Genomic DNA, 25,902 nt, shown 5'->3' with positions numbered 1-25,902 from the left:
CCAAAGATATGTGCCAAATTTGAACAAAATCCCTTAATTAATCGTGCCCACCGACTTGAAAAATTGAGTTTTGAGATAAATGCGTTTAAAGTATTACATTCGCACTGATGTGGCCTGATCGGCGGAACTCCCAAAGGAATATTACTCGGACCGATTTGTTATTTTTGGATAATATTTTAATCGTATTGCACTATTTTATAAGACAAGTTCGGGTGCAACCGAACATTTTATACTCGCGCAATTTATTGCTATATTTTTATTAAGATAACACACAATTTGACCCATATATTCGGTATAAAGTCCAATAGAAAAACGAAAATCATCATATATGGTATATAAGCTGAGGTAATTCCTGAACCGATTAAACTCATTTCCATCACCAACATACATTATGTATAAGATTATATGCTCATTTAACTTGGCTAAGATATTTTATATATTACCCGATTTATAAGCTATTAAGCCGTTTATCTGAATTAAATTATGATATGATATGAGAGATTTACCGATTTTTTCGGTAAAAAATTACCATAAGGCACTGAGTTCTTCATATTCGATATCCGGGTCATTGAAAAGTTATTTGGGTAAACTTTTATTTCGCTATCTTCATTGATTCCTTATGTATATCTTATAAAGTGAAGCAATCAGATGGAATTCAAAATTGAGTTATATGGGAAGTTGTCGTAGTTGTGAACCGATTTCATCCATTTTCCACACGTGGAGCCACGCCCACTCCCCCAAAAAAATTACATCCCCTTCATAGTGCGATCCTTTGTACCAAATTTTATTTCCATAGCTTTACTTATGGCTTAGTTATGGCACTTTATGTGTTTTCGGTTAAACTTGCACAGACGGACGGACGGATGGACAGAGAGACTGGGGTTTTGACTCGCCTCGTCGCCCTGATCACTTTGGTATATATAACTCTATATCTAACTCGCTTAGTTTTGGGTGTTACAAACAACCGTTATGTGAACAAAACTATAATACTCTCTTAGCAACTTTGTTGCTAGGGTATAATCAACAAGGTCAGTATTCGGTCGATTTTTTGCTAATCAATAATTGTTCAAAAACAAAACAATAATATTGACATTGTCATTAACAAAAATGTTACTGTGGAATTATCTGATAAAGAAACGAAGACCTGAAGGTTTTGTGCTCAAGATGAAATTTCGTGAGCGTATTGATTATGATTTGATGTGCGCTCTCTTACTATGGAAAGCAAAAAATGATGTTAGGTAACAAAGACTTAGAACACAGATTTTACAGACATTATAACTTGAATATCCAACTGTCAAAGGAAATTACAGTTTCATGTTTATATTAAAGCTTTTCCTTCTACTAACCGATTGTAATCTAAAAGATTAACATGGAAAATAATTTTTCGGCGATTTTACATAGTTGAACACGGTGCATTAAGTAAGGTTTTAATTATAATTAACACAAATACTATTGAATTTTATATTCAGTTTAATAAAAAAATTGTCTGGTGTGAGGTTGTTATTATTTTGACTATTCCGGACTTCATTTTTTGGAGTTAAATGAACAGCTAAATATACGACAACAATTCGATCAAAGAGATAATTTCAGCTGTGGCTAATAATGATACTAAGTCTAATACAAAAATATAAAATGGAATGGATAATTTTTAACGTTATTCCATGTTTACACTTCGATATAATATCGGTGCTCTAAATGTATTTAATGATACATATATACATACATAATATAAATTTACCCTATATGTCCCCTAGAGCACGATATATTATTTTAGTGTAAACATTTTTCAATATAATATGTAAATCTCGCACGCAATGAAATATTCCAACCATACTTCCAACTAGTTGACATCGTTATCCGAATTATTTACAAACCCAAATGTATGATGATCATATTAAGTTGACTATAAACGTAAGACAAACACACAACAACCCAATGGAAAATGTATCACTAACATCTGCTAAGTGTACTTTATAGAAGTAACTGTAACGATTCTAGCGAATTAAACTCATTTACAAAGTTATCTGTTGAAAGGAAACTTCAGATCCTACACTTTTAATATCTAAAAGAAAACAATTTATGTCACTGTTAAATCTCGGACACGATTCTATTGTGTTATTTGCATTTTCTCTGCTGGGATTGTAAAAGAATTCACATGTTTGGGACAAAAATGTTCATACCGAATGCATACCTGTCCAGCTATTTACATATTGGTAATGAATTAAGATTTCCAAATATTTTTTGGTGTCATTAATCATGCCAAAAGCTTTGTTTCATTTCTAGGACAACATATCGGAGATTTCTTGAATTAAATTACTCTCTTTAAATTCAATGTTGTGAATATTTATTTTCGGCTTTATGCGTTTTTGATATATGGATAAGCAAATCACTTTTCACAACACATAAGGAACTTTAGCATTGGAAAATATATAATAAAGCTGTAATGAAAAACTTACACATTACAAAAAGTGGTATGTCTGTACTTGCTGCACAAAATGTGAGAAGCTTAAAGATGCTCAGATAACTCGCAACATGTTTCACAGAGTGGCAATGGTGGCTTACTAAACGAGTTAAATATGTATATATATTATTATATATACCAAAATTATCAGGAAGTACAGTTGGAATGATGACTGACCTTGCAAGCGACAAGTAAATATTTTGTTATCTTTATAAAACTAGGTATACATGTTCCTTGGGACCTTGGGGAGGTTGATATTGTAGATCGGCACAAACGGACCATTGTCACGCGACCAAAATACAAAAAAATATGAAGTGCTATAATTAAGACACAAATTGAGCTATATAAATGAAATGTCTATTAAGTTTTTTTGTATATACACACTAGTGCAAAGTGAAAAGCGTAAGCATTATGTGGTTGTGAACATGAAAATATATGCATATTTCTTCAAAGTTTCGAAAGAAATTAAAATAAATAATAAATATATTAAAAATGTCTTATCCTGTCCATAGGAATAAAATTATTGGCCGCCAATCGCTCGACGGTGAGTGTCCGTCCAAGAGAGGTTTAACTGTATATCTATAAAACGTGAGGGATATATGTTGGTATATTAAAGCTTTATGCAATGAAAACAATGACACATAGCATAAATTAGGCGCCGATTGTCGCAATCTGTCCTCAGATCTCAAGGAATGCTTATTGCAAGATAGTTTAGAGACAATAAAGAAGTATTCGCTCTGAGTAAAGAATATTTTGAAAGTATTTTACTTTACTGTCTCCCTTAAAGTAATTTGTGAATATTATTTTGAAAACTTATTAATATTTTATAATATTCACTTTACAATATGCACATCTGTAATTACAGATTTATTTTGGAAATTTTCTGCTTAATGACAAAGTACGGAAAAATCAAATAAAAATATTGAAAGATTGAAGCGATCCAATCGACGGTGAATAATGTGCAATCATCAATGTCTACCTTGCTACGAATCAATGTACTGTGCGGACTGTACAAAAATAGCGGCAAGTTGATGGGCCCTTGGTCTCTAATCGGAGCGCTCATAGTGCTCTCAGCAACGGCTGGGAACTCCACCAGCAAAATTATAGCACCACAACGAAGTAGCAGCATTAGCAGCGGCAGCCATGCCAACGAAAACGCAAGCTACACCACAGCGTCCGTTATTGTTGTCGGTGGAGGCGGTAGCCGTGTCAGCGGAAGCGGAAATGGGGCTGGAGGCGGCACTGTTGTCAGCGGCAATGGTGTGATAGTGGCAGGTGGTGCTGGACATTCGTCTATGTTAAATAGTAAGTAACATGATTTTATCCTAATTAAAAAAAGTTGTATACAAACTAGTCAGGATGATCCTCAAAATTTATCTGTTCATAATTTGTATAACTTTCTTAAATTAGACTTTGGTGGTGAGTGCTACATTTGGTGCAATACACATCATTATACATATATATGTATGTATGTATGCGTGTAGCACTTAGTTTTCTTTTAAGCTATACAAATTTATATATTTTTGTTTATATACATAGTTTAAGTTAAATTCCGCATTACATGAGTCCTTTACATATGTATATACATATACATATATTTTTGCAAATACATATCTATGCACTGATGCATATGCATTTACAAAGAATGGGGAAAGGTCGGCGCTTTGCAGCTGTTTCGCGCTTTTTGTATCATGTTTTTTAGATTTTTTCCAAAACAAATTTTTCTGCATATTAATGATGCGCCTGGACATGGTCAGCACATATATTGTTTTTATTTCTTCCTCCCGTTATATTTCCATCAGAACACATTATTTACGATTCATGGTATAAGGCCAAAGCTGGCGAGAAATTGGGTTGTGCGTAGAACAAAAATCTATTCACAAAGAACAGCAAAAAATATAGAAATAACGACCACGAAATATGAAACAAGCATCAAAAAATGAATTTGTGTAGAAAGTGCAACAGCGAAAAGGTCGCAAGTGTTAACAAAGGCCACACAATCGTTTATATAAAGCCTTATGGACAAAATAATAAAAAATAAAATTTTCTTAATACTTCAAAATACTTTTAAATACAACAAACAATTTTGTTTTAGTTATATTAATGTTTTACGTAATTCAAACGAAATATATCAAAATTGTTTTATTCTGAAATTTCAAACTGAAAACTTTTTCATGATTTTCAAAGGGACGGCATTTTTGAGTTCCTGTAGATAAGTGTTCTCTAATGGACGCAAAATTGTACACTAGCTAATTTTTTGACCAACCTGTCGTCAAGTCACAAAAGGGTCCTTTCTCGATATGAGATCATGGGCGATCACCGATCAGGACTGTTTTTCTTGGACGAACAGGGTTTTTTCTAGGTTTTACGATCGTCCTAACATACTGACAGTGAATCTGTTGATGTCTTTCATTCATAAATTTTTTTACCAATCGATGTTCTGAATATTGCATTCTGAATAATTTCTTCTTTTCAATTTTTTCAATTTCTGGTGTTCAAAGGAAGATAACATTGCAAATACTCCAATACTACATTGACGTGATAAATACTTCTAAATAACCACTTTTTTTAATATTTTACTTACACCTATTTTATTAGCCAAGCAAGTTTAATGAAACAATGATAACTAGTGCCCAAAATGCAAAATCAACAAATGAATAATGCAAGTTGCTTATAAAACTACTCTACTATTTCACTTCATCACAAAAATATAAAAAATATATCAAATGAAAAGTTACAATTACTCTAAAATTTGGCAAAAAACAGTAATAGCTAACCGCACACCTATTATTTCGTATTTGGACCCCTTTCCAGCAAAACTTTCCAGCCCTTTTATATTATATACTTTATTTAAAACTTGTTCCCAAAAAGGCAATAAATTATATCATATAACTGGTTATACTTCTTTTTGGTATTTCATTGGCATTTAAAAAAATTGACTACTTAAGGCATTTCCCATTCTGAACTTTTCTGCCAAATTTATTTTGAAGCCTAATTAGCTACTTTAGAGTCCTCATATCTACCACTCTAATTCTGAAGAACCGTGTACCAACTTTCAACGGAGAGGCAATCTATTGATATTGGCCTAACATGATGCACAATCGATCTAATAAAGCCTAAATATAGCTTATAGATTTTTTCACCATATTCGGAGTAGTATATCCCAAAAAATATTGTGTAAAACCTTCCTGTTGAGTACCAACAATGAGAAAACCTACTTCCAAATGACTTTAATCGGTGTATATCGGGAAAACTTTACAAGCCGTTCATTATTCCCGTCCTACTTTATGGTGCTGAAGCGTGTACGATGTGAACATCCGGTGAGATGGCACCAGGGGTTTTCGATAGAAAGGTTGTGAAGAAGCTTTATGGCTCAATACATATATACAGTAGAAAACCTTTGGTTTGTTTACATTAATTTTAACATCTTTTAACACACCATCGAGGCGTACTTGGCAAACTTTTCAAGCTTTGGCAATGTCTTCCATAGATAGTCAGCATTCTATTAGACATTGTATGGAAATTGATATAATTGAAAACGATTTCCTTCAGAGAAATTAATTTTCATATTTATATGGTTATATGTATAATTAATATTTTAAAATGCATAATTGTTTGCTGTCTTTAACACTATTCGAGAAAGTGTAGATCTCTGAAGACACCTATACTTTTACAAAATAAAAAGTGTAGGATTCTCAAACTTAGTAAAAGCTCTTAACTTTTTATAAAGTTCATAAAAAAAACTTAACTTATTAGTCTTAAATGACGATTTTGATTCTTGTTATTCTAGCAAAAATTCATTTTTTTAATTTTGTGTCAGTAAAGTTTAAATATATGTAACCAAAATTAACGTACCACAGAGAAGTACTTGTATGAGAGCTGTATTTTATTCTCACCACTTATAAAATATCTCATCTACATTAAATAAATGTTTTGCAATAACACACACATTGATGTTAAAATCTTCTATAATTGAAATATAGCATAAATAAATAATTTCGCTCTATATAAGACAGCTATATATATAATATTTGCTATTTTATGACTAAAGTTTTACTAAGGTTAAGTACATACAGCACTGCGTTTTTCCAAGATGGCGGCTATCTTACCACCGAGAATTCCCCACGAATAAGGTTTTCTACTGTATGTACTGTGCTCTATGGTCTTTTGAATATCGGCAACTGTAAACACCGCAGGCGATGAACGATAAGATGTATGACATACATAGTTCACGAATAAAAAGACAGCGGCTACGCTGACTAGGTTAGTTGTTCGAATGGACGAAAGCACTCCAGCTTTGAAAGTGTTGACTGGTGGAAGCCGAGGAAGAGAAATACATCCACTCCGCTGGAAATACCAGGTGGAGAAGGGCCTGGCTTCACTTGGTATCACCAATTGGAGTCAAACAGAGAGAACGAAGAACAAATGGCCCGCTGTTGTAAACTCGTCTATAACCGCTTGAGCGGTGTCTACGCCAGTTAAGAAGAAGAATGATAGCGGAAAATATTTAATGATCCACAATATTCGTATTCAAAATGGGAAAATATGTGTGCTATTTAATGATATCTTCAAAACTCTCTAAGAGGTTCCTAAACATGCAGGCAAATTGTGCATAAAGGCCTAATTAATCGATAAAAAGTGATTAAAATAGATTAGACAGATGCACTTATGGATTTTTGTTACAAAAAAAGATTATATTATTAATAATAAAAAAATATTTTTCCCACCATTTGGATTTCAGTCAGGAGTTGCTAGTTGTAAACTGCCATTTTTTCTGACTAGTTTAACGTTTCACTGCAGGCGTAGTTTGAAGCTTGGGTGTGTGAAAATTCGTATGAGCTTAAAGTTTGGTAAATGCCCAAAGCGAAATACAAGTACACAGTATATGGTATTACACAAGCGTCGTAGTAGTTCCGTATCAGTCTATTCGCCGCTCGAGTATGCGCTCCAATCCATAAGGGCTTATGGCTTTTGGCAATTAAACTGATGTGGAGTTCCCGTGCTGCCGTCGGCGTCGCTTTCCAACGATCACAGCAGTTATGAAAATACTGAAGCTGCAGTGATGAGCAGATGTATATGGTTGTTACAAACACATGCACACATATAACCCAATAGGCAAGGTTCAGGCTGGAACGTGATACTTGTGAGTGAAGTCTCGTTGCAATTTGTATGAGTGACTGTGAATTCATACTAAAGCTATTTTCATCAATGGTGTCTTTACGGTTTGCCTCTGCTACTGTATGCTTGTATGAGTGTTGCAAATAACAATATTGGTCCACACGCTTGTACATACATACATATGTGCATTTACGAAGGTTTCATTTGGCAGTGTATGTTTCAATCGCAAACCGTATGCAACACTAATAGAAAAACAATAATATTTAGTGCAAAATACAACAAATTGTTATCATGCTGAGGAAATTCAAGCGTGACATTGTTTTCCCAAGAGCATTTTTAATTCTATTTGTACGCACTAATAAATATATGTACACTACATATATCCAAAAGTAGTATGTATGAGTAAATCACAATTTATTTGACCAAATTCATTGAACCATTTCGTAATTATAAAAATACTAGCAAACCGCTCCAGCTTTGCACGGGTTTAAACAAACATTTCAAAAGTTATAAGTTTTTATAAATTTATATACACTCTACATATACATTCCCATTTCTTGTGTGGGTTCATTTAAAAAAAAGTAAAATGAGAAAAATTCGACTATGAAATTATATTTTATTTGTAATGAGCTAAAACTTGATTACGACCTCAAGTCTTTGGTGCTCGTTGTCTTCCTTTGTTATTAATATTTTGTACTTCAAACCGTTCCACACGTTCCGTACTCGACTCTGCGTACTTGGGAGGTTTTGAAATTTTGTTCAGCAAGCAGCTGCGAGCGCTCGTTACTCGACTTTCGGGCACGCGATTGCGATGCGAAAAGAATGACCGGCAAGTGATTTTCAGTTTCAGATTAAGATTATTCATCACGGAGTCTTTTTGATACTTTCACCTGGTAACTATTTCCAGAAAGTTGAGATTCTAGCAATAAATATAGCCTGTTACTCGGGGTGAATGTAGCTTTCCATTGGTGAAAGAATTTTTGAAATCGGCACAGTAGTTTTTGAGTTTATTCATTACAAACATACATACAAATCTTCCCTCTTTATAATAGTAGTATAGATTGCAAGTTATATATATAAAGAATTATTTGAACCTAGCAAACAAAAGTAATGGTTCTTTGTAATATAAACGATTTAATTGGAAGTAATATACAGTGCAACTTCCATAACTCGTACTTCTTTAAGTCGAAGATCTCCATAGCTAGAACTTTTGAATTGGCAATAGCGTTTGGAAATCAAATTTCATACAAATTTGCTTCCATAACTCAAACTTCTCTAACTCGAAGTTCACCTTAACTCGAACTCTTAAATTGGCAATATAAGTCAAATTTCATACAAAATTCCTTCCAAAAATCGAACTTTTCGACCATGGCTTAATACAAAATTTAAAATTTTGCTATCAAGGAACAATTGTAAAGGAGTCCCTATGTTCGTATGGAGACGAATAAAAAATATAATATACATGATTTAATGTATTTAAATACAACTTTTTGTGAAATAAATAAATAAAACTGTGGGTAAATCTATATTTTACAGCTTTTTGAAAATATATGTTTTAATGAAAATTTCTCTGACTCGAAGCTTTTTTGGGGATTATGGTGATTCGAGTTAGTGAAGTTCAAAATCATTTTTAACAGTTTGTTCTAAACTAAACTCTACAAGTTTCTCATCATTCCCGTCCTACTTTATGGTGCTGAAGCGTGGACGATATCAACATCCGATAAGACGGCACTAGGAGTTTTCAAGAGAAAGGTTTTGCGGAAGATTTATGGTCCCTTAAACATTGGCAACGGCGAAAACCGCAGAAGATGGAATGATGAGCTGTATGTGTTATTCGACGACAGAGACATAGTCCAGCGAATAAAAAGACAGCGGCTACGCTGGCTAGGTCATGTTGTTCGTATGGACGAAACTGCTCCAGCTCTGAAAGTGTTCGATGTAGTACCCGCTGGTGGAAGCCGAGGAAGAGGGAGGCCTCCACTCCGATGGAAGGACCCGTCTTCACTTGGTATTACCAATTGGCGCTAAACTGCCAAAAGGAGAGATGCGTGGCGCGCTGTTGTGGACTCGGCTATAACCGCGCAAGCGGTGTCTACTCCAGTCAAGAAGAGTTCTATTCTACTCTATTCTAATTAATATTTTAAATTTTGTTAAGAATGTACGAAATATGTTTTTTTTCTAAATTAGTTTTGTGTCCGGAATAACACCAAAATATTCTAACGTATCATCCCAAGGAACAGTGATATTGCTCAGTACAATGCAGCTTTGGGGCAAGTAACATGCTTTTCATTTTCTACCGAAAAATAGCCTGTGTTTTCTGAGGGTTTGTAATATCCATTTAGAACAAGTATGGAAGGGCTAAGTTCGGGTGTAACCGAACATTTTATACTCTCGCAATTTATTTATTTAATTTTATTAATATAACACACTTATCTACATTTTCGGTAAAAAAAATATTAGAAGCACTGAGGTCCTCATGTTCGATATATGGGGCATTGAAAACTTATGGTCGACGATTTTTAGAAGAGCGATGCCACACTATAAATATAGCATTTAGCCGATTTAGCCTATTTTTACAACATATCATTGGGATCCAAGGAAAATATCGCAAATTAAATTTCATTGAAATTGGTTGAGTAGTTTCGTTTCATTTTTAGCAGTTTTCAACATAACCTTTGTATGGGAGGTAGGCGTGGTTATAATCTGATTTTCTCCATTTTTGGACTGGATAAGGTAGTACCTAAAAGAAACGACTCTATGGAGTTTGGTTGATATACATAGCTCTAGAAGTTTACGAGATATGTACAAAATACTTTGTTCCAAATTTTACTTTCATAGCTTTATGACTTAGTTACGACACATTATGTGTTTTCCGTTTGCCATTTTGTGGGCGTGGCAATGGTCCGATTTCGCCCATCTTCGAAAGCAACCTTGGTGCCAAGAAACACGGGTTCCAAGTTTCATCAAGATATCACAATTTTTACTCAAGTTACAGCTTGCACAGACGGACATCCGGATTTCAAATCTACTCGTCACCCTGATCACTTTGGTATAAATGACTCTATATCTATCTCTTTTAGTTTTTGGTGTTACAAACAACCGTTATGTGAACAAAACTAGTATACTATCTTAGCAACTTTGTAGCGAGAGTATAAAAATAGTTGAACAATGTGTTAAGAGCTGATTGTAAATTAGTAGTGAAACAGAAAGTTCTCAAGAACTTAGGATAGCAGTATCATCAGCAAATATTGATGAATTGCATTCGTTTAATTAGGAGAAATCAGCTGTAAGGATATTGTACAACGTAGGTGGTAAGCCAGTATTTTGAGGACATCCAGCTGGGATCTCGAGATATGGGAACTGACTAATACCAATGCATATGTACTGAAAACTACGGTTTTTTAAATGTTTGGAACGATTGTAATTAGTTCATTTGGAAAGTTAATTTTTTTCTTTTAATTAAGGAGTACATCATGCCACACTGAATCCAAAGCAACTTTGATGTCCATTACTGCCTTTCATGTAGATTGGTTCTTTGTAAAATTGCTTTGTATGACTTTTCTTATTCTAACCAGGGCGTAAACTATATTATGATCATTTCTAAAACCGAACTGTTTGGTTAGGAAGAACACCATTGTTTTCAATGAATGCTGTTATTTTATTAATTAACGTTTCCAGGATTTTACTAACTGTAGGGAATGAACATATGAGACGGTAAGAATATGGGGCACAATAGACCTTAGGTCGCGGTGCAATCCTCACTATAAAATCTAATCTAAGAATATGGGGCGTTTGGTGGTAGCTTTAGCTTTTTTAATTGCTATGATTTTAGCCTTTTTCCATACCTTAGGAAAGTAACTGAACCGTATACATTCAATTATTATATTTACAAGATAGCTTTTAGATTCTTTATTAATGTCAAAATTTTGTCAGAATTGTCAACGGATTTTCTGTAAAGTTGCTACGAGAGTATTATAGTTTTGTCCACATAACGGTTGGTTGTAAGTCCTAAAACTAAACGAGTTAGATATAGGGATATATATATCAAAATGATCAGGGTGACGAGAAAAGTTCAAATTCGGATGTCTGTCTGTCTGTCCGTCTGTCCGTCCGTCCGTGCAAGCTGTAACTTGAGTACAAATTGAGATATCTTAATGAAACTTGGAACACGTGTTCCTTGGCACAATAAGAAGGTTAAGTTCGAATCAGCAAAATCGGACCACTACCACGCCCACAAAATGGCGAAAACCGAAAGCACATAAAGTGCCATAACTAAGCGATAAATAAAGCTATGGAAATAAAATTTGGTATGAAGGATCGCACTATGAAGAGGCATATTTGGATGTAATTTTTTTGGGAAAGTGGGCGTGGCCCCGCCTCCAAATAGGTTTTTTGTATATATCTCGCAAACCAATAAAGCTATATAAACCAAACTTTCTGCAGTCGTTTTTTTAGCCATTTCCTTATACAGTCCAAAAATGACAGAAATCGGATAATAACCACGCCCCCCTTCCATACAAAGGTTAGGTTGAAAATTACTAAAAGTGGGTTAGCTCACCTACCAAAAACGTCAGGAACACTAAATTTCACATAGGAAATGGCAGATAGAAGCTACACTCAGATTTTTTTACAAAATGGAAAACGGGCGTGGCGTCGCCCACTTATGGGTCAAAAACCATATCTCAGGAGCTACTCGACCGATTTCAATGAAATTTGGTTTGTAATAGTTTCCTTACATCCCAATGATATGTTGTGAAAATAGGCCAAATCGCTACTTCCTATATACCAGATCTTTGAAGACGATCTGAATCGTTTACTTTACAATATATAAAGTAAGCACTAGTGAAGATATCGATGCAGAACTTTGCACAAATACTACGTTTATAGTGTGGCAGCCCCATTCTAAAAATCACCGAAATCGGACCATAGGTTGTCAAGGCCCCATATATCGAACATGAGGACCTCGGTACTTCTACAATAGACTTTATACAATATATATGACGAATATGTGGGTCAAATTGTGTATTATATAATATTAATAAAGTTAAATAAATAAATTGCGAGAGTATAAAATGTTCGGTTACACCCGAACTTAGCCCTTCCTTACTTGTTTTAATTATAGAGGAAACTTGATTTTAGAAGTGGTCCTTCATACTTACGCGCACAATCGTTCGCTAGTGTTGAAAAATGCGGATATTTTTGTTATAGTTGCAAATTGCTGCCAGAGTTCTATTATAACCTTTATTTGCCTCTGGCTCTGCACTTTGCTGCCCATTGATGTTGCTGATAAAGTGCAAATTTTTGGTCGTTTTTGCAGTTCCGTTTTATATTCTTTTTGGCTGTGACACATTTCTTCTATTCTGATCTTCGTACCTATGTATACTCCACAGCAACTACAACCACAACCGTTAGTGGATGTTTTCTTTTCGACCCTTCGGCTTCGGAAAGACTCACATATTCATTGGTATACTCACATAAGGAGACGTGATTGGAATTATCAAAATAAAAATCGACTTGTTTCAATTTCTTTCATCTTAGACGGAAACTCATTACATGGGATAGCCATAGACGTTGCGATGCCGCAACATTGCAATGGGGATAATAATATTTTTAGTTACAATGGGCATGTAACATATGTAGTTTGGTCATTTATTTCATTGGAACATTCAGCAGATGGAGACCATCGGCAAACGTCTTACGAAAAATTGAGACACAAAAACAAAAATACGTAGAAATGTCCGGGTATGATAAATAGAACAAACAAAAGCAATCTGAGTAATAGTTCTTTTTCTTTCACTGAGTTGCTGCTTAAGTTAAGCGTTAAGAGCTGGCCAATAAATTCAATCGTGTCGGCCTGTTCAATTACGGCTGCCAAAAATCTAATAAATAAATTGACACTTGAGTGAATGCCGTTATTACGATTTCAAGATATATATACAAACATATACGTATGTATACCCTAGCACCGCAGCAGCTTTAAATACCTGACACCCGACTGTCTGTAGTAGAAGAAGGAAATGACTGTTTTTTCCACCTCGTCTTCCTCAGTATAGCTATGGCTGTTTGCGTCCGGCAGGATTCCTAGCCTCATCGCACGTATGCCTATTCAGCAGTGTCCGGTGTGTACTCCCACTATTGCTGAAAGGTTAACATTTTTGGTGCACGTAATTCCGCTGTCCTCTGTGCTACACTCTGGGCAACCGGTTATTAGCCAACGCTTACCAAGCTGGCGAGAGGTCCAGTGATCCAGTGCTAGAGCACAAGAGGGCAACGGAGCGCAGACTCGTTCCCAGTATAGTGAAATAGGACGGCGGTTGCCCCTTCTTGCGAGCTCATCCACTCTGTAGTTCTCGGCACCCACACGAGTCTAATAGTGAAATAGCTTGACGCTAACGATAATGACCTAAGACTGTGCTTAATTAGCTTTGAGCACACATACAGCGTGCTCATGGCCATAATTGGAAAGTTAATATTTATAAATAAAATCTATGTAAGTTTAAACTCAATGGTGTCAATTAAACATATCGCTAATTTAAATACTTTAAAATAATCGGCATCAAATAATCTTTTTACTCAGAGAATGAAATTCTTTTGAACTTGTATGTATGTATATATGCATTTGTAAATAATTTAATTAAATTCATTTGCACTCATTGTATTATTTGTAATTTATCAAAATGTCCCACATAATTACCCTAATTAAAATGTAATTTGCAATTTTCACCCTTTCATTACAAATTGCAAATTACCTCTCTGCGTTTCATTCGATATTACTTGGTCCCCTTTGCCAACTTGTCACAATTACGGCAACTTACTCATTAACTACATACACTGCGCGTCATCAGATTAGCACACCTCTGGATCGAATAGTTTAGTTAATTTCTATCAAAACTAAAAAAGCTACAAATGTGAAATTCTTGGTGATTATTAATTAATCCATTTTCTACTAAATAAAACAAGAATTTTAATTTTATCTTTCTTCAATGTTTTTAAATAATTTTTTACGAAATCAATAGAAAAATTATTGATTTAAATGGCTCCCCGATCAATCACATCACCTCACGACTATGTAGCCATACCAGCCGACGTTCCTCCGACCGAACATCATGGAAATAATAATTATACACTTCGGATTCATCCAAATAAGACTTCTTTTCGTCCGAAAAAACAGCATAGTGCCAATTAGACTTCCATCTCTCTGCACCTAAACAAAATGTAATCATGTACCTCTTAAGTCATCGTTAAGGGGTAATTTTTTCTTTAGTTTCAATATATTTTTACGTATGGAACATAATTTATAACCCATTATATAGGAGATAAGCTCGCTTTAGCACCACTAGTTGCCCTGATCTTGACTGTCGATTGATGAAAATTTAATGCTTCTCTTGAAATTGTTCAACTATCAGCAACGAAAAATACTTTATTGTTACTGTCTTTGTTATTTTATCCGTATCCCCACTTATAACCTAAAAAATTTCATCGAACTTTTTGAATTCTAACGGATTTTTTTTTTGATATATCAGTTATCGAAAGCTGTAACTTCTCTAAGCTTCGGATATTGACTTCTCTTCAACCATATTAAATAAAACAGAGCTTTTGAGCAGTACAAAAAATTTGGTATCATAACTGTCCAAACTCCGAAGATAAATAGAAAACAAATTGGGTGTGTTAATCTGATAACCAAAAATAAAGTACACTTTTCGGCTAAAAATAAGGCTAATATAAAAAAAATTATATAACTTGACATTTTTATGACTTGCTCTTTTAATCAGAAACTGTTCATACATAGAAGAAAAAATGAAAAAAAGCAAAGTAGCTTTAAATTAAGAACAACAAAATTAGAAGCAATTATATTAGTCTGGTGAAGGTGCGCTAACCTGATGACGTGGAGTGTATTTGGCTGTTGAGAAATTTTATTGAATTCGAAATATGTCATTACATTTTTTATGTGTTCACTATTGTGTAGAGTTACCAGGTGTTGGAATGTTGTCGATTGAAGAACAAACGAGGGCTGCTATATATATTTCTGGCCTAATAATGAAAATAGGAATATTTATCAACGAAAATGGTTTTATTGTAAATTATTAAAATATTCTCCATCAAGATTTATACGCTTTTGCATGCGCTCAAACCAATTCTCGAAGCACTTTTTTGAGTCTTTTTTTTGAGCGATTGTCAAATTGTGGGGGATCCAACGAGAACAAACCTTTTTTACGGCCAGGTGTTCATGCAATATCGAATGTATGCTGGTGGGAGAAATGCATAGGCATGCCTCTATCTGAAGGTATGTTCCATGACGGTCTTGTTATCAGTTCACGTACCGCATCGATGTTTTCTGGCACAACGGCTGTTTTTGGACGACTTTCACGGAATTCGTCTTTGAGCGAGCGGCGGCCACGATTGAATTCGTTGTACCAGTTTTTCACAGTGCTATAGGATGGTGCTTCATAGCCATACAAAGATTTTAGTTCATCGATGCACTCTTGTCGCGATAATCCACATCGAAAGTTTTGAAAAATGATCGCACGAAAATGTTCACGAGTTAATTCCATTTTTTGGCCGAGATGAATTTTTTAATTCCCTGTAAATAAAACAATTCACGATTAAATGACAAAACGTTCTGAGTGATGTTATGCTAAAAAATGTCAAACTTTCCAATGGAAATGTCAGATTGCACCTGGCAACACTTAGTGTTGCCTAGGCCAGAAATATATATAGCAGCCCTCGTATTTGGTTATCTCTTTCTATTAATGGTGAAATTTTAAGGATAATGATTGAATGATCGAGTAAAGCAGAGTGGAAAGTCAACTAAGCAAATTATATTTCTATGAGACCTGATTAACGGGTAGAAGTTTTAAGCTGTGTAGATTCAATAGAATATGTCAGGGATAATCAATATCAGTAAGAGGTTTGCAAACATGTGTAATCGGATGATAATCGATAAATGTGAGATTGGAGATAATGTGAACTACAGTACTACCTGAACAATTTTTGGAATCAGACAAGATGTAAATTATGAAAATATTTTACGTTCAATTTTGTTACCATATATAAAATCATATATAAAACCATTTATATAAATGATCGACTTCGCTGGGGCCCGAAATATGGTTGTCTGTAGTACCAGATTCCAGCATAAAAAAATTCATCAAGCAACGTGGTTGTCCCCTGATCGAAACACGCCCAATCAAATCGATCACGTTGTGATAGACGGAAGACATGTCTCCAGTGTTTTAGACGTGCGTACGCTCCGATGACCAAACATTGACTCGGACCATTATCTAGTAGCAGCAAAGATACGCACTCGCCTCTGTGCAGCAAAGAACGCCCGTCAACAAACACAAGGAAGGTTCGACGTCAAAAAGCTGCAATCACAACCGACAGCCGAACGATTTTCTACTCGACTTGCACTCCTGCTCTCTGAGAGCACTCATCAGCATCTCGATATAAGGGAGCTGTAGAACGGCATCTCAAACTCATTGCATACCGCTGCAGCCGAAACAATTGGTCTCCGACAACGCCAAAAAACCAGTTGGTACGATGAGAATTGTCGTTCCGCAGTGGAGAGAAAACAGACTGCCTACCTCGCAACGTTGCGATCGACCACAACACGTTCGGGGTGGGATAGATATCGAGAACTGAAGAGGGAAGCGAGACGCATTTGCAGACGTAAAAAGAAAGAGGCCGAAATGCGTGAGTATGAAAGGCTTGAAAAGCTGGCCGACATGGGTAATGCTCGAAAATTTTATGAAAAGATGAGGCGATTAACAGAAGGTTTCAAGACCGGAGCATTATCATGTAGGGACCGAGAAGGTAATCTGGTAACGGATGTCCAGAGCACACTGGGATTATGGAGGGAACACTTCTCCGACCTGCTCAATGGCAGTGAAAGTACAACACCAGGAGATGGCGAACCCGACTCCCCAATCGATGACGATGGAATAGATGTTCCATTACCCGACCATGAAGAAATTCGAATAGCAATTACCCGCTTGAAGAACAACAAAGCGGCGGGGGCCGATGGATTACCGGCCGAGCTATTCAAATATGGCGGCGAAGAACTGATAAGGTGCATGCATCAGCTTCTTTGTAGAATATGGTCGGAAGAAAGCATGCCTGACGATTGGAATCTTAGTGTGCTCTGCCCAATCCATAAGAAGGGAGATCCCACAATCTGCGCCAACTACTGTGGTATAAGTCTCCTCAATATCGCATATAAGGTTTTGTCGAGCGTATTGTGTGAAAGACTAAAGCCCACCGTCAACGAACTGATTGGACCTTATCAGTGTGGCTTTAGACCTGGAAAATCCACAATGGACCAGATATTCACCATGCGCCAAATCTTGGAAAAGACCCGAGAGAGAAGAATCGATACTCACCATCTTTTTATCGATTTTAAAGCTGCCTTCGATAGCACGAAAAGGAGCTGCCTTTATGCCGCGATGTCTGAATTTGGTATCCCTGCAAAATTAATACGGCTATGTAAGTTGACGTTGAGCAACACCAAACGAGGCTTCAGACAGGGTGACTCACTATCATGCGACTTCTTCAATCTATTGCTGGAAAAAATAATACGAGCTGCAGAACTAAATAGAGAGGGTACAATCTTCTACAAAAGTGTACAGCTCCTGGCGTATGCCGATGATATTGATATCATCGGAAGCAACAACCGCGCCGTTTGTTCTGCGTTTTCCAGACTAGATAAAGAAGCGAAGCGTATGGGTCTGGTGGTGAATGAGGATAAGACGAAATATCTCCTATCATCAAACAAACAGTCAGCGCACTCGCGTCTTGGCTCCCACGTCACTGTTGACAGTCATAACTTTGAAGTTGTAGATAATTTCGTTTATCTGGGAACCAGCATTAACAACACCAACAATGTCCAACGCAGAATCACTCTTGCCAACAGGTGCTACTTTGGACTGAGTAGGCAATTGAAAAGTAAAGTCCTCTCTCGACGAACCAAAATCAAACTCTATAAGTTGCTCATTATTCCCGTCCTGATGTATGGCGCTGAAGCATGGACGATGACAACATCCGATGAGACGACTCTTGTGGTTTTCGAGAGAAAGGTTTTGCGCAAGATTTATGGTCCTCTAAACATTGGCAACGGCGAATACCGCAGACGATGGAACGATGAGCTGTACGATTTATACGACGACAATGACATAGTTCAGCGAATAAAAAGACAGCGGCTACGCTGGCTAGGCCATGTTGTACGGATGGAAGAAAACACTCCAGCTCTGAAAGTATTCGATGCAGTACCCGCTGGAGGAAGCCGCGGAAGAGGACGACCTCCACTCCGGTGGAAAGACCAAGTGCAAAGTGACCTGGCTTCACTTGGTGTTTCCAGTTGGCGCCAAAAAGCAAAAAGGAGGAATGAGTGGCGCGCTCTGGTGGATTCGGCTATAATCGCTTAAAGCGGTTCCTACGCCAAATATATATATATATATATAAAATCACCACATTTCTCCAAATATTTCTGATGTTATTGGTTAGAGATTTATCGCATTTACTGTAGTTCTATAGTATAAATAGATATATAGTATAATGGTAAAAAAATGGTATTTCCATAAGTGTCGATGTACATGTATAAAGATATATCAATATATCTTAATTTTTACTTAAGTTGTCAGATATAAACTCGAAGATGTGCTGTCAGAGCTCTTTTGAAACTGCGTCAAATTAATACAACCAACTTTTTTGAAGCTGAGTTTGTTTTTATAGTAGATCATCGATTTCAATGGCAAGATGCACAACATGTCACTGTACCTCTGGGGATTACACTTTTAAATTACTTATGTATGTTATTCAAAATTCTTCACAGAAAAGAAGGCAAGAATGCAAAACTAGGAAATCGTCATATGAATACAGTAAGTTCAGTTGTCAGGTATACGATTTTTGACATTTAAATAAATATAAAGTAATTTATAGTAGCGAAACTAAATAACCACATTATCTACTGCTAACACGATACCAACAATGAGGACTTTTCGTCCTTTCATTAAATACTAAAATGAACGGCTCATAAACTTATGCGCAACATTTGTACAATAAATTACTAGTGTATCTAAATTTAGTTGCATACTAACTAAGTTCACTGTATTTATGTGTGTGAGCGAAAAAATATTGATAATCGTGAAAATGGATACAATATTTGTAGTTCCACATTTTGCGTTTAAACTTATGATGATACAATACGCAAATTAATTAAACAACATACGTATCCATACATAAATTTGCGTAATATCCTAGTAGAAAATCAGAAAACAGGGAAAATGTGTGCTAGCGGATTAGCGAAATTATTAATAAAATATAAATAAAAAACATTACCAAATTTCTCTATAAATAAATGAAAAACGTAAATGTGCAGTGAACTTCCCTAGTACAATTGTCTAAAAATGGCAAAAATATATATCTTAGTTGTTAATTTTGTAATGGTTTATTAAAATTAATTAATAATTTCAGTTTATAGGTTTTAGTATAGAACTTAGTTTACTGCAATGCAATTTTAATTTTTGCTTTGAAGTCCGTATAATTTTCGATTTTTTTTTTTAAATTAACTTATGCCATACATATTTACCTGGGGACGTAGATAGACCTAATTTCGAATAAATCAGTCATGTGTTAGTTGGCAGAATAGCCAACCTATGACCACTTCATTTCTATATTAATTAGCACCCATAAAATTCAAATATATTAAAGAGTGAAATTACGACGCTCCTCAAAAATATTTCAACTACATCTGCCATTTCCTATTGTGTACCGTGTACAGTATATTGTGGCTTGCTTCCTGATTTTGTTATATAGCAACAGTGTTCTCCATGTTACTTTTATTGTTTTAAAATAGCTAAAAAGTTTAAGTTATTCTTGGTATAATTAGTAAACCAAAACAAACATAATTGTTCGCCTTATCAAGTTTTCTCACATAATGGCAGTGTGAAATCAGTCTTAAGGTTTTAACTAAATAATAAAAGGTGTTTTTGTTGATGTTGTACTTTTTGCAGAAATTGGGGCCGTATATCAGCAACAAACGTTGTTCCGGAGTAAACATTCCAAACCACATAACTTAAAAAACACCCGTTATATTGGATAGATAAAGAAAACACCAAGAGCGGGAATCGAAAGTTTTGCTCAAGATATTTTCTACTGGGTAAGCACAAATATTTGGCTTCCAGGAGTACCTTGCTGTTTGCTTTATAACATTTCTACATCCTCGTTGTTGTTTACTTTGTCAAAATGTGTGAGTGTTCGTTTCATTGAAATGTAATGAATTTATGTAACGCGATACCAGTACACCGCACCTTCACCAAAGGCGATCTAGTGCAAGTGAATGCGTCACATGCTTTAAAGTATATCAAATGATTTACTGATTCTATCCCATGCGTGTTAAAAAGCATAACGGTGTTGGATTTATTCAATTCAGTTAGGAGTCAATAACATAATTCTTCATATTTTACCAATTTATTTCGATACATATACCTTCATTTTATCCTTTAGCATCCACCAAATGCTAATTTATATAATTAACACAGATTTGAAGTTCTCATTATATTTATCATTTGAAAAATTGAAATCTGCAACTGGCTGACTAACCGCAGCTTTATTTTTATACCCTGAACAGGGTATATTAAGTTTGTCACGAAGTTTGTAACACCCAGAAGGAAGCGTCGGAGGTCCTATAAAGTATATATATAAATGATCAGTATGTTGAACTAAGTCGATTTAGCCATGTCCGTCTGTCTGTCTGTCTGTATATATACGAACTAGTCCTTCAGTTTATAAGATATCGTTTTGAAATTTTGCAGATGTTATTTTCTCTTCAAGAAGCTGCTCATTTGTCGGAACTGCCGATATCGGAATCAAGGGCTTGTATGGAAAACTTCCGCATTTTACTACATATCTTCACGAAATTTGGTGTGAGTTATTGTTCATAGAAATAATTTAATCTGTATGGAAAATTTTCGCATTTGACGTGGTATCTTCACGAAATTTGACATGGATTACTGCTGAAGATAATAATATAATCTCTGAAGAAATTGTTCAGATCGGTTAACTATATAACCTTAATGTTTCTAGCAAACAACCCGGCTAAAAAGAATTAGTAAAATGTTTTTTTTTTTTTACTTACTTTTTCTTACGTCTTTAGATTTGGTTAAACACATACATAGTAACTGAAAGAAATGCACCTGTGAGGGGTATATTAGCTTCGGTACAGCCGAAGTTAACGTTTTTTCTTGTTTAGTGCGAGTTTATAACATTATCTTAAGTATAAAGAGCAATGTTTAACGTATTTTAAATTCTGCTCTGTTCCAGCATATCTTTGAAATTGTCTGTCCATACGTGCATATACTATATAGAGAGACGAAGTTTACTTCTTCCGTAGTGTGATGCTCGTTATAGAAATGCATCATGAACGGATGATATCTATACATACATATGTTGCACATGGTGATAGAGTAGTGGTGGCCTATTAATTTAAGTGGTTGTATTATTATTGTATGGGTGGACTATGTAGGCATGTATGTGTTCGAACTGTATACAATTTAAAATATATTTTACTTCAGTATTCATTCTAGTTAGCGACTGTAAACTCATTAATCATTTTGAACACCTATTGTGTATTTATGCTATGAACATGTGTATTTATTCATATAGTATATATGTACATACATACAACTGTGTTCGAAATAATAGCAGTGGCTTATAAAAATTAAAATAAATAGGTGAAATTATTACACTTAAAATCTTCTAGCCATGTAATTTTTTTATGCAAAAACATAGGCCTAAACATTGGGAATCTGTGTTTAAATTGATATTTGATACAGTTATCATATACATGGAGTACCGTTATTTTTTCTGCAACGTAGTTGTTTTTTGCTGTGATTAAAAATAGCAGTGCAAGCGAAATCATTTGATTGAAATGCGAAAATTTAAATTGAAGTCAAGTGATACAATAGTTTTGTAGTAAATACATCGCTCTTTAAGTTTGGAAACACATTACTTTTACGAAAATAAGGCGTGGCAAACATTTTTCTTAAGGAGAACGAAATCTCATTAAACAAGTGTTGACGGAAGAAAAATCTTATAATTTTTTTGAAGATTTCGTCAGATGTTATGTAAAAACGCATCTGAATGCAATACATTGTAAACCAAATCCTGAAACAAGGGGACGAAATGGATATTTTTCGCGGCCACGGCTGAGGACCGTGGTGGGTTTGTCTCGAAAAAAGCAAATTTTTACAAACAAAACTAACGACTGGTGAAATCTTAGTGTTATAGCGTTCACAATAAGACAATAGCTAAAAAGATGTAAAATTTTTCGCCAGGAAACCAAGGAAAGTGCCTTTACTAGAACCCCGGCATGTGCAGGCCACAGTTCAATTTGCTGAAAAGCACCTGCATTGGCCAGTCGAAAAATTACGCAGATATTGTAGTCCGACGAAACGAAAATTGTTTTATTTTGTTCCCGAGAACATCAATGAAATCTTAATTTTATTTGTTTTCCGAGCTGTGTAACATGGGTGTGTTAAATCAACGTAGTGATACTACGGTATAGGTCCGTTATATTGCATTTAATAAAACATGGATACCAAAATATACGTGAAAATAATTGAACCGACTATGCTACCATACGCTGAGTCGAAAATCCGACAGAAAAGGATCTATCAACATGACAACTACCTCAAGAATACCAGCAAGTTGGCAACCAATGTGCTTACATCACATGAATTTAAGGTTATGGGTTACCCGGCTCAATCATCTGACCTTAATCCAAGTAAGAATCTTTGGGCAGAGGTTAAGGAAGCTGTAGAGAAAAAAACTCCAACAAATTCAAAGCACTTGTCTCTCGAGAAACGTAGGAATTTTGTGTACTTCATACCTTGGAGATGTGCAGCGATAGTATCCAACGATAGTAATTCCACTATGTATTAATTATTATTTTTTAACTTTATTTTGTTTTATTATAATGAATAAATTGGTTTTTGAAGTAAAATGCTCAATTCAATTAAAATTTATTTATTAAAAATTATTTATGTTATTTTCTAAGAAGATCATATTTCTTATAAGATTAAAAAGGGCAAATAATATAAAATAACAATGAACTATAACAAAAATTAATTACATTATTTTTGGTTATACCACTGCTATTATTTCGAACACAGTTGTATATACAGTGCATAAGCAAGTTTGTCTATTAGTTCTTTATGAAATCGAAAGTTCCCGATCATTTAACTGAGTCAACATTATTAAACTCACTTTAGAAAATTGGCTTTGAAGACAAAAATTAGGCAATGGAAGAGTTCATCAAATGTCAAATTTTACAATAACGGCTCTGGATGACAGAATAATTTTATGAAATACCCTGCAACTTTATGCGTGTTGCCGATGACAATTTATGCACACCATGCATTGAATGTCCGAATTAATTAGAAAGCTTTAACCCTAAATATATCCCACTTCCGTCATGTCATTTAAAAACGTATTATAACAATATGATGCACGGGCCCTGAAAAAGCACTTAAATGTCTCTTCGTTTGTAATTTATTTGCTTTCAAAATAGGATTAAAAGAAAGCATTAGGGGTATTCAGACCGAATATGTTCATATGGTAAATCGGTAGAAGTAGTAGTAAATTTAGAGGAATACGTTCAATATTTCTTAAGAACCACTGTTGTACATTTCCGTACAGTATAAATTGTGTGTTTATATATACGTGAGCATAAGCAGCATAAGCCATATATAATCTATATTGGCTATTATCACTCGTTCGTATTTGTATTTGTAAAGTATTCTTCTGAGCTTCATTCCCATTACACATCGTCAAAAAAGAAAATGGATGTTTGTAGATACTCTGAAGCCGTAACCTTCAATTGCAATCATGCATTCTGTCAACAATCATCTTACATACTTGTACATGTATTCATTTGTATACTCGAATGGAACATTGTTTAGCGCTCATCCGTTTCCGTTTCATTTATTACGAGTACATACTCATACTTATTTACAGTTATTTTCAATATCCTTCAACATAAAAAATAAACAATTGTATCAGCACTCTGTGTCAACGGATGCTGAATTACCGTCTACTGGATTATATTCCATTAGAATTCCTGATTCCGGAACATACAATGAGTATTTCTGCTTCATCAGAGTCTACAGCATTTGGTAATTTATTGCGAACCTTAAGCGAGTAAAATGCTGTAAAAGAGAATGAAGGTATATTTCTTCTACATGTGTACAAAAAAATAAGAACGAGGATTTTTGTGAAATCTCATATTAAACAATTATAAATTCTATAAATATTTTAAATGCATTTTTTTTTAATATCAGGCACAACGGGATCAAAATAAAACTTTTCAGAAATGTATAGGTGTAGCACTTTTTATCTAAAAATAACCTATATTCAACTATAGTACCTCGATGAAATTCAGGTAATATAGGAAGCGACGGTGAAGTGCCAGAGAGCGGTACGAAAAATTTCTATGTAAGTAAATTAATTTCTTAAGGCGAATTAACAAAAGTCGCCGAAACTCTTATGTGCATGCCCTTCTTGCCCTTCTTACTCAGAGACTTGACTTAAAGTATAGATATTTGATGCATCTTGGTACAAGTCACCTTTCAAGCTTTTGGAAGTGGAAACTAAATAAAATTTATTTAACCCTGGACGATTATACAGTCGTCTAATCGACGACGCATCGCCTGTGTTTCCTAGTGTATGTAAAATAAGTATAACCATCCAGGGTTAACTGTCATCAATCTGATGATTGGTTTTTCTACTTAAAACTTACCGATCCAATCAGAATAGATCGTCGAAATAACAGCCCTTGTCCGGATAAAATCTTGTAAATTCTAATAACGTAGAACCGTTGACATGTTCGAACTGAACGACTAACGCAGGCAACTTTAAACGCGCCTTAAACGTCATTGCGGAACCATTAGCACCATCGTCGATTCGCTTCAAGTGAATGCCGTCTTTGCAGTCAAATCACCACCTATTGCAGACAACAAGCTCGCTTGCCTCGCGAAACATGAGTGACCCCAGCGCAGCTTCTTCCTGAATATTGTAACATGTTAAAATCCTATATATCCAAACTAGACCCCAAAGTACCTAACATATGTATGTCCTCAACGAACCCAACTCATCTAACATCCCTCTCTATATGGTCAGACTCTCTCGAAACAGCTCGTTTCCTGGGCCCCCGTAAAATGACGTAGATGACAACTATACTTATACTTCTCCTCCAATTGGGGTCTGCTTATTTGTTACAACAACAACACTTGTCATATCGATACATGTATATTACTTGATTTTAATATCTA

At 35.0% G+C, this 25,902-nt stretch overlaps 1 protein-coding gene across 3 annotated transcripts in view; it reads left to right on the top strand.

The window, feature by feature from the left end:
• LOC105218874 (lachesin) overlaps positions 1 to 25,902 on the top strand; it is a 106,128-nt gene that overhangs the window by 20,649 nt on the left and 59,577 nt on the right. For all 3 annotated transcript variants that reach the window (XM_054228218.1, XM_054228219.1, XM_054228217.1), the window contains one exon: positions 3,327 to 3,766. In XM_054228218.1, the coding sequence (XP_054084193.1) occupies positions 3,433 to 3,766 (334 nt within the window). In that variant the 5' untranslated portion in view covers positions 3,327 to 3,432. The remainder of the gene's footprint in view (positions 1 to 3,326; positions 3,767 to 25,902) is intronic.

This window comes from Zeugodacus cucurbitae, chromosome 3 (genome assembly GCF_028554725.1).
Source record: "Zeugodacus cucurbitae isolate PBARC_wt_2022May chromosome 3, idZeuCucr1.2, whole genome shotgun sequence".
Classification (NCBI taxonomy): domain Eukaryota; kingdom Metazoa; phylum Arthropoda; class Insecta; order Diptera; family Tephritidae; genus Zeugodacus; species Zeugodacus cucurbitae.
This window is presented reverse-complemented; position numbering and strand designations above follow the sequence as displayed.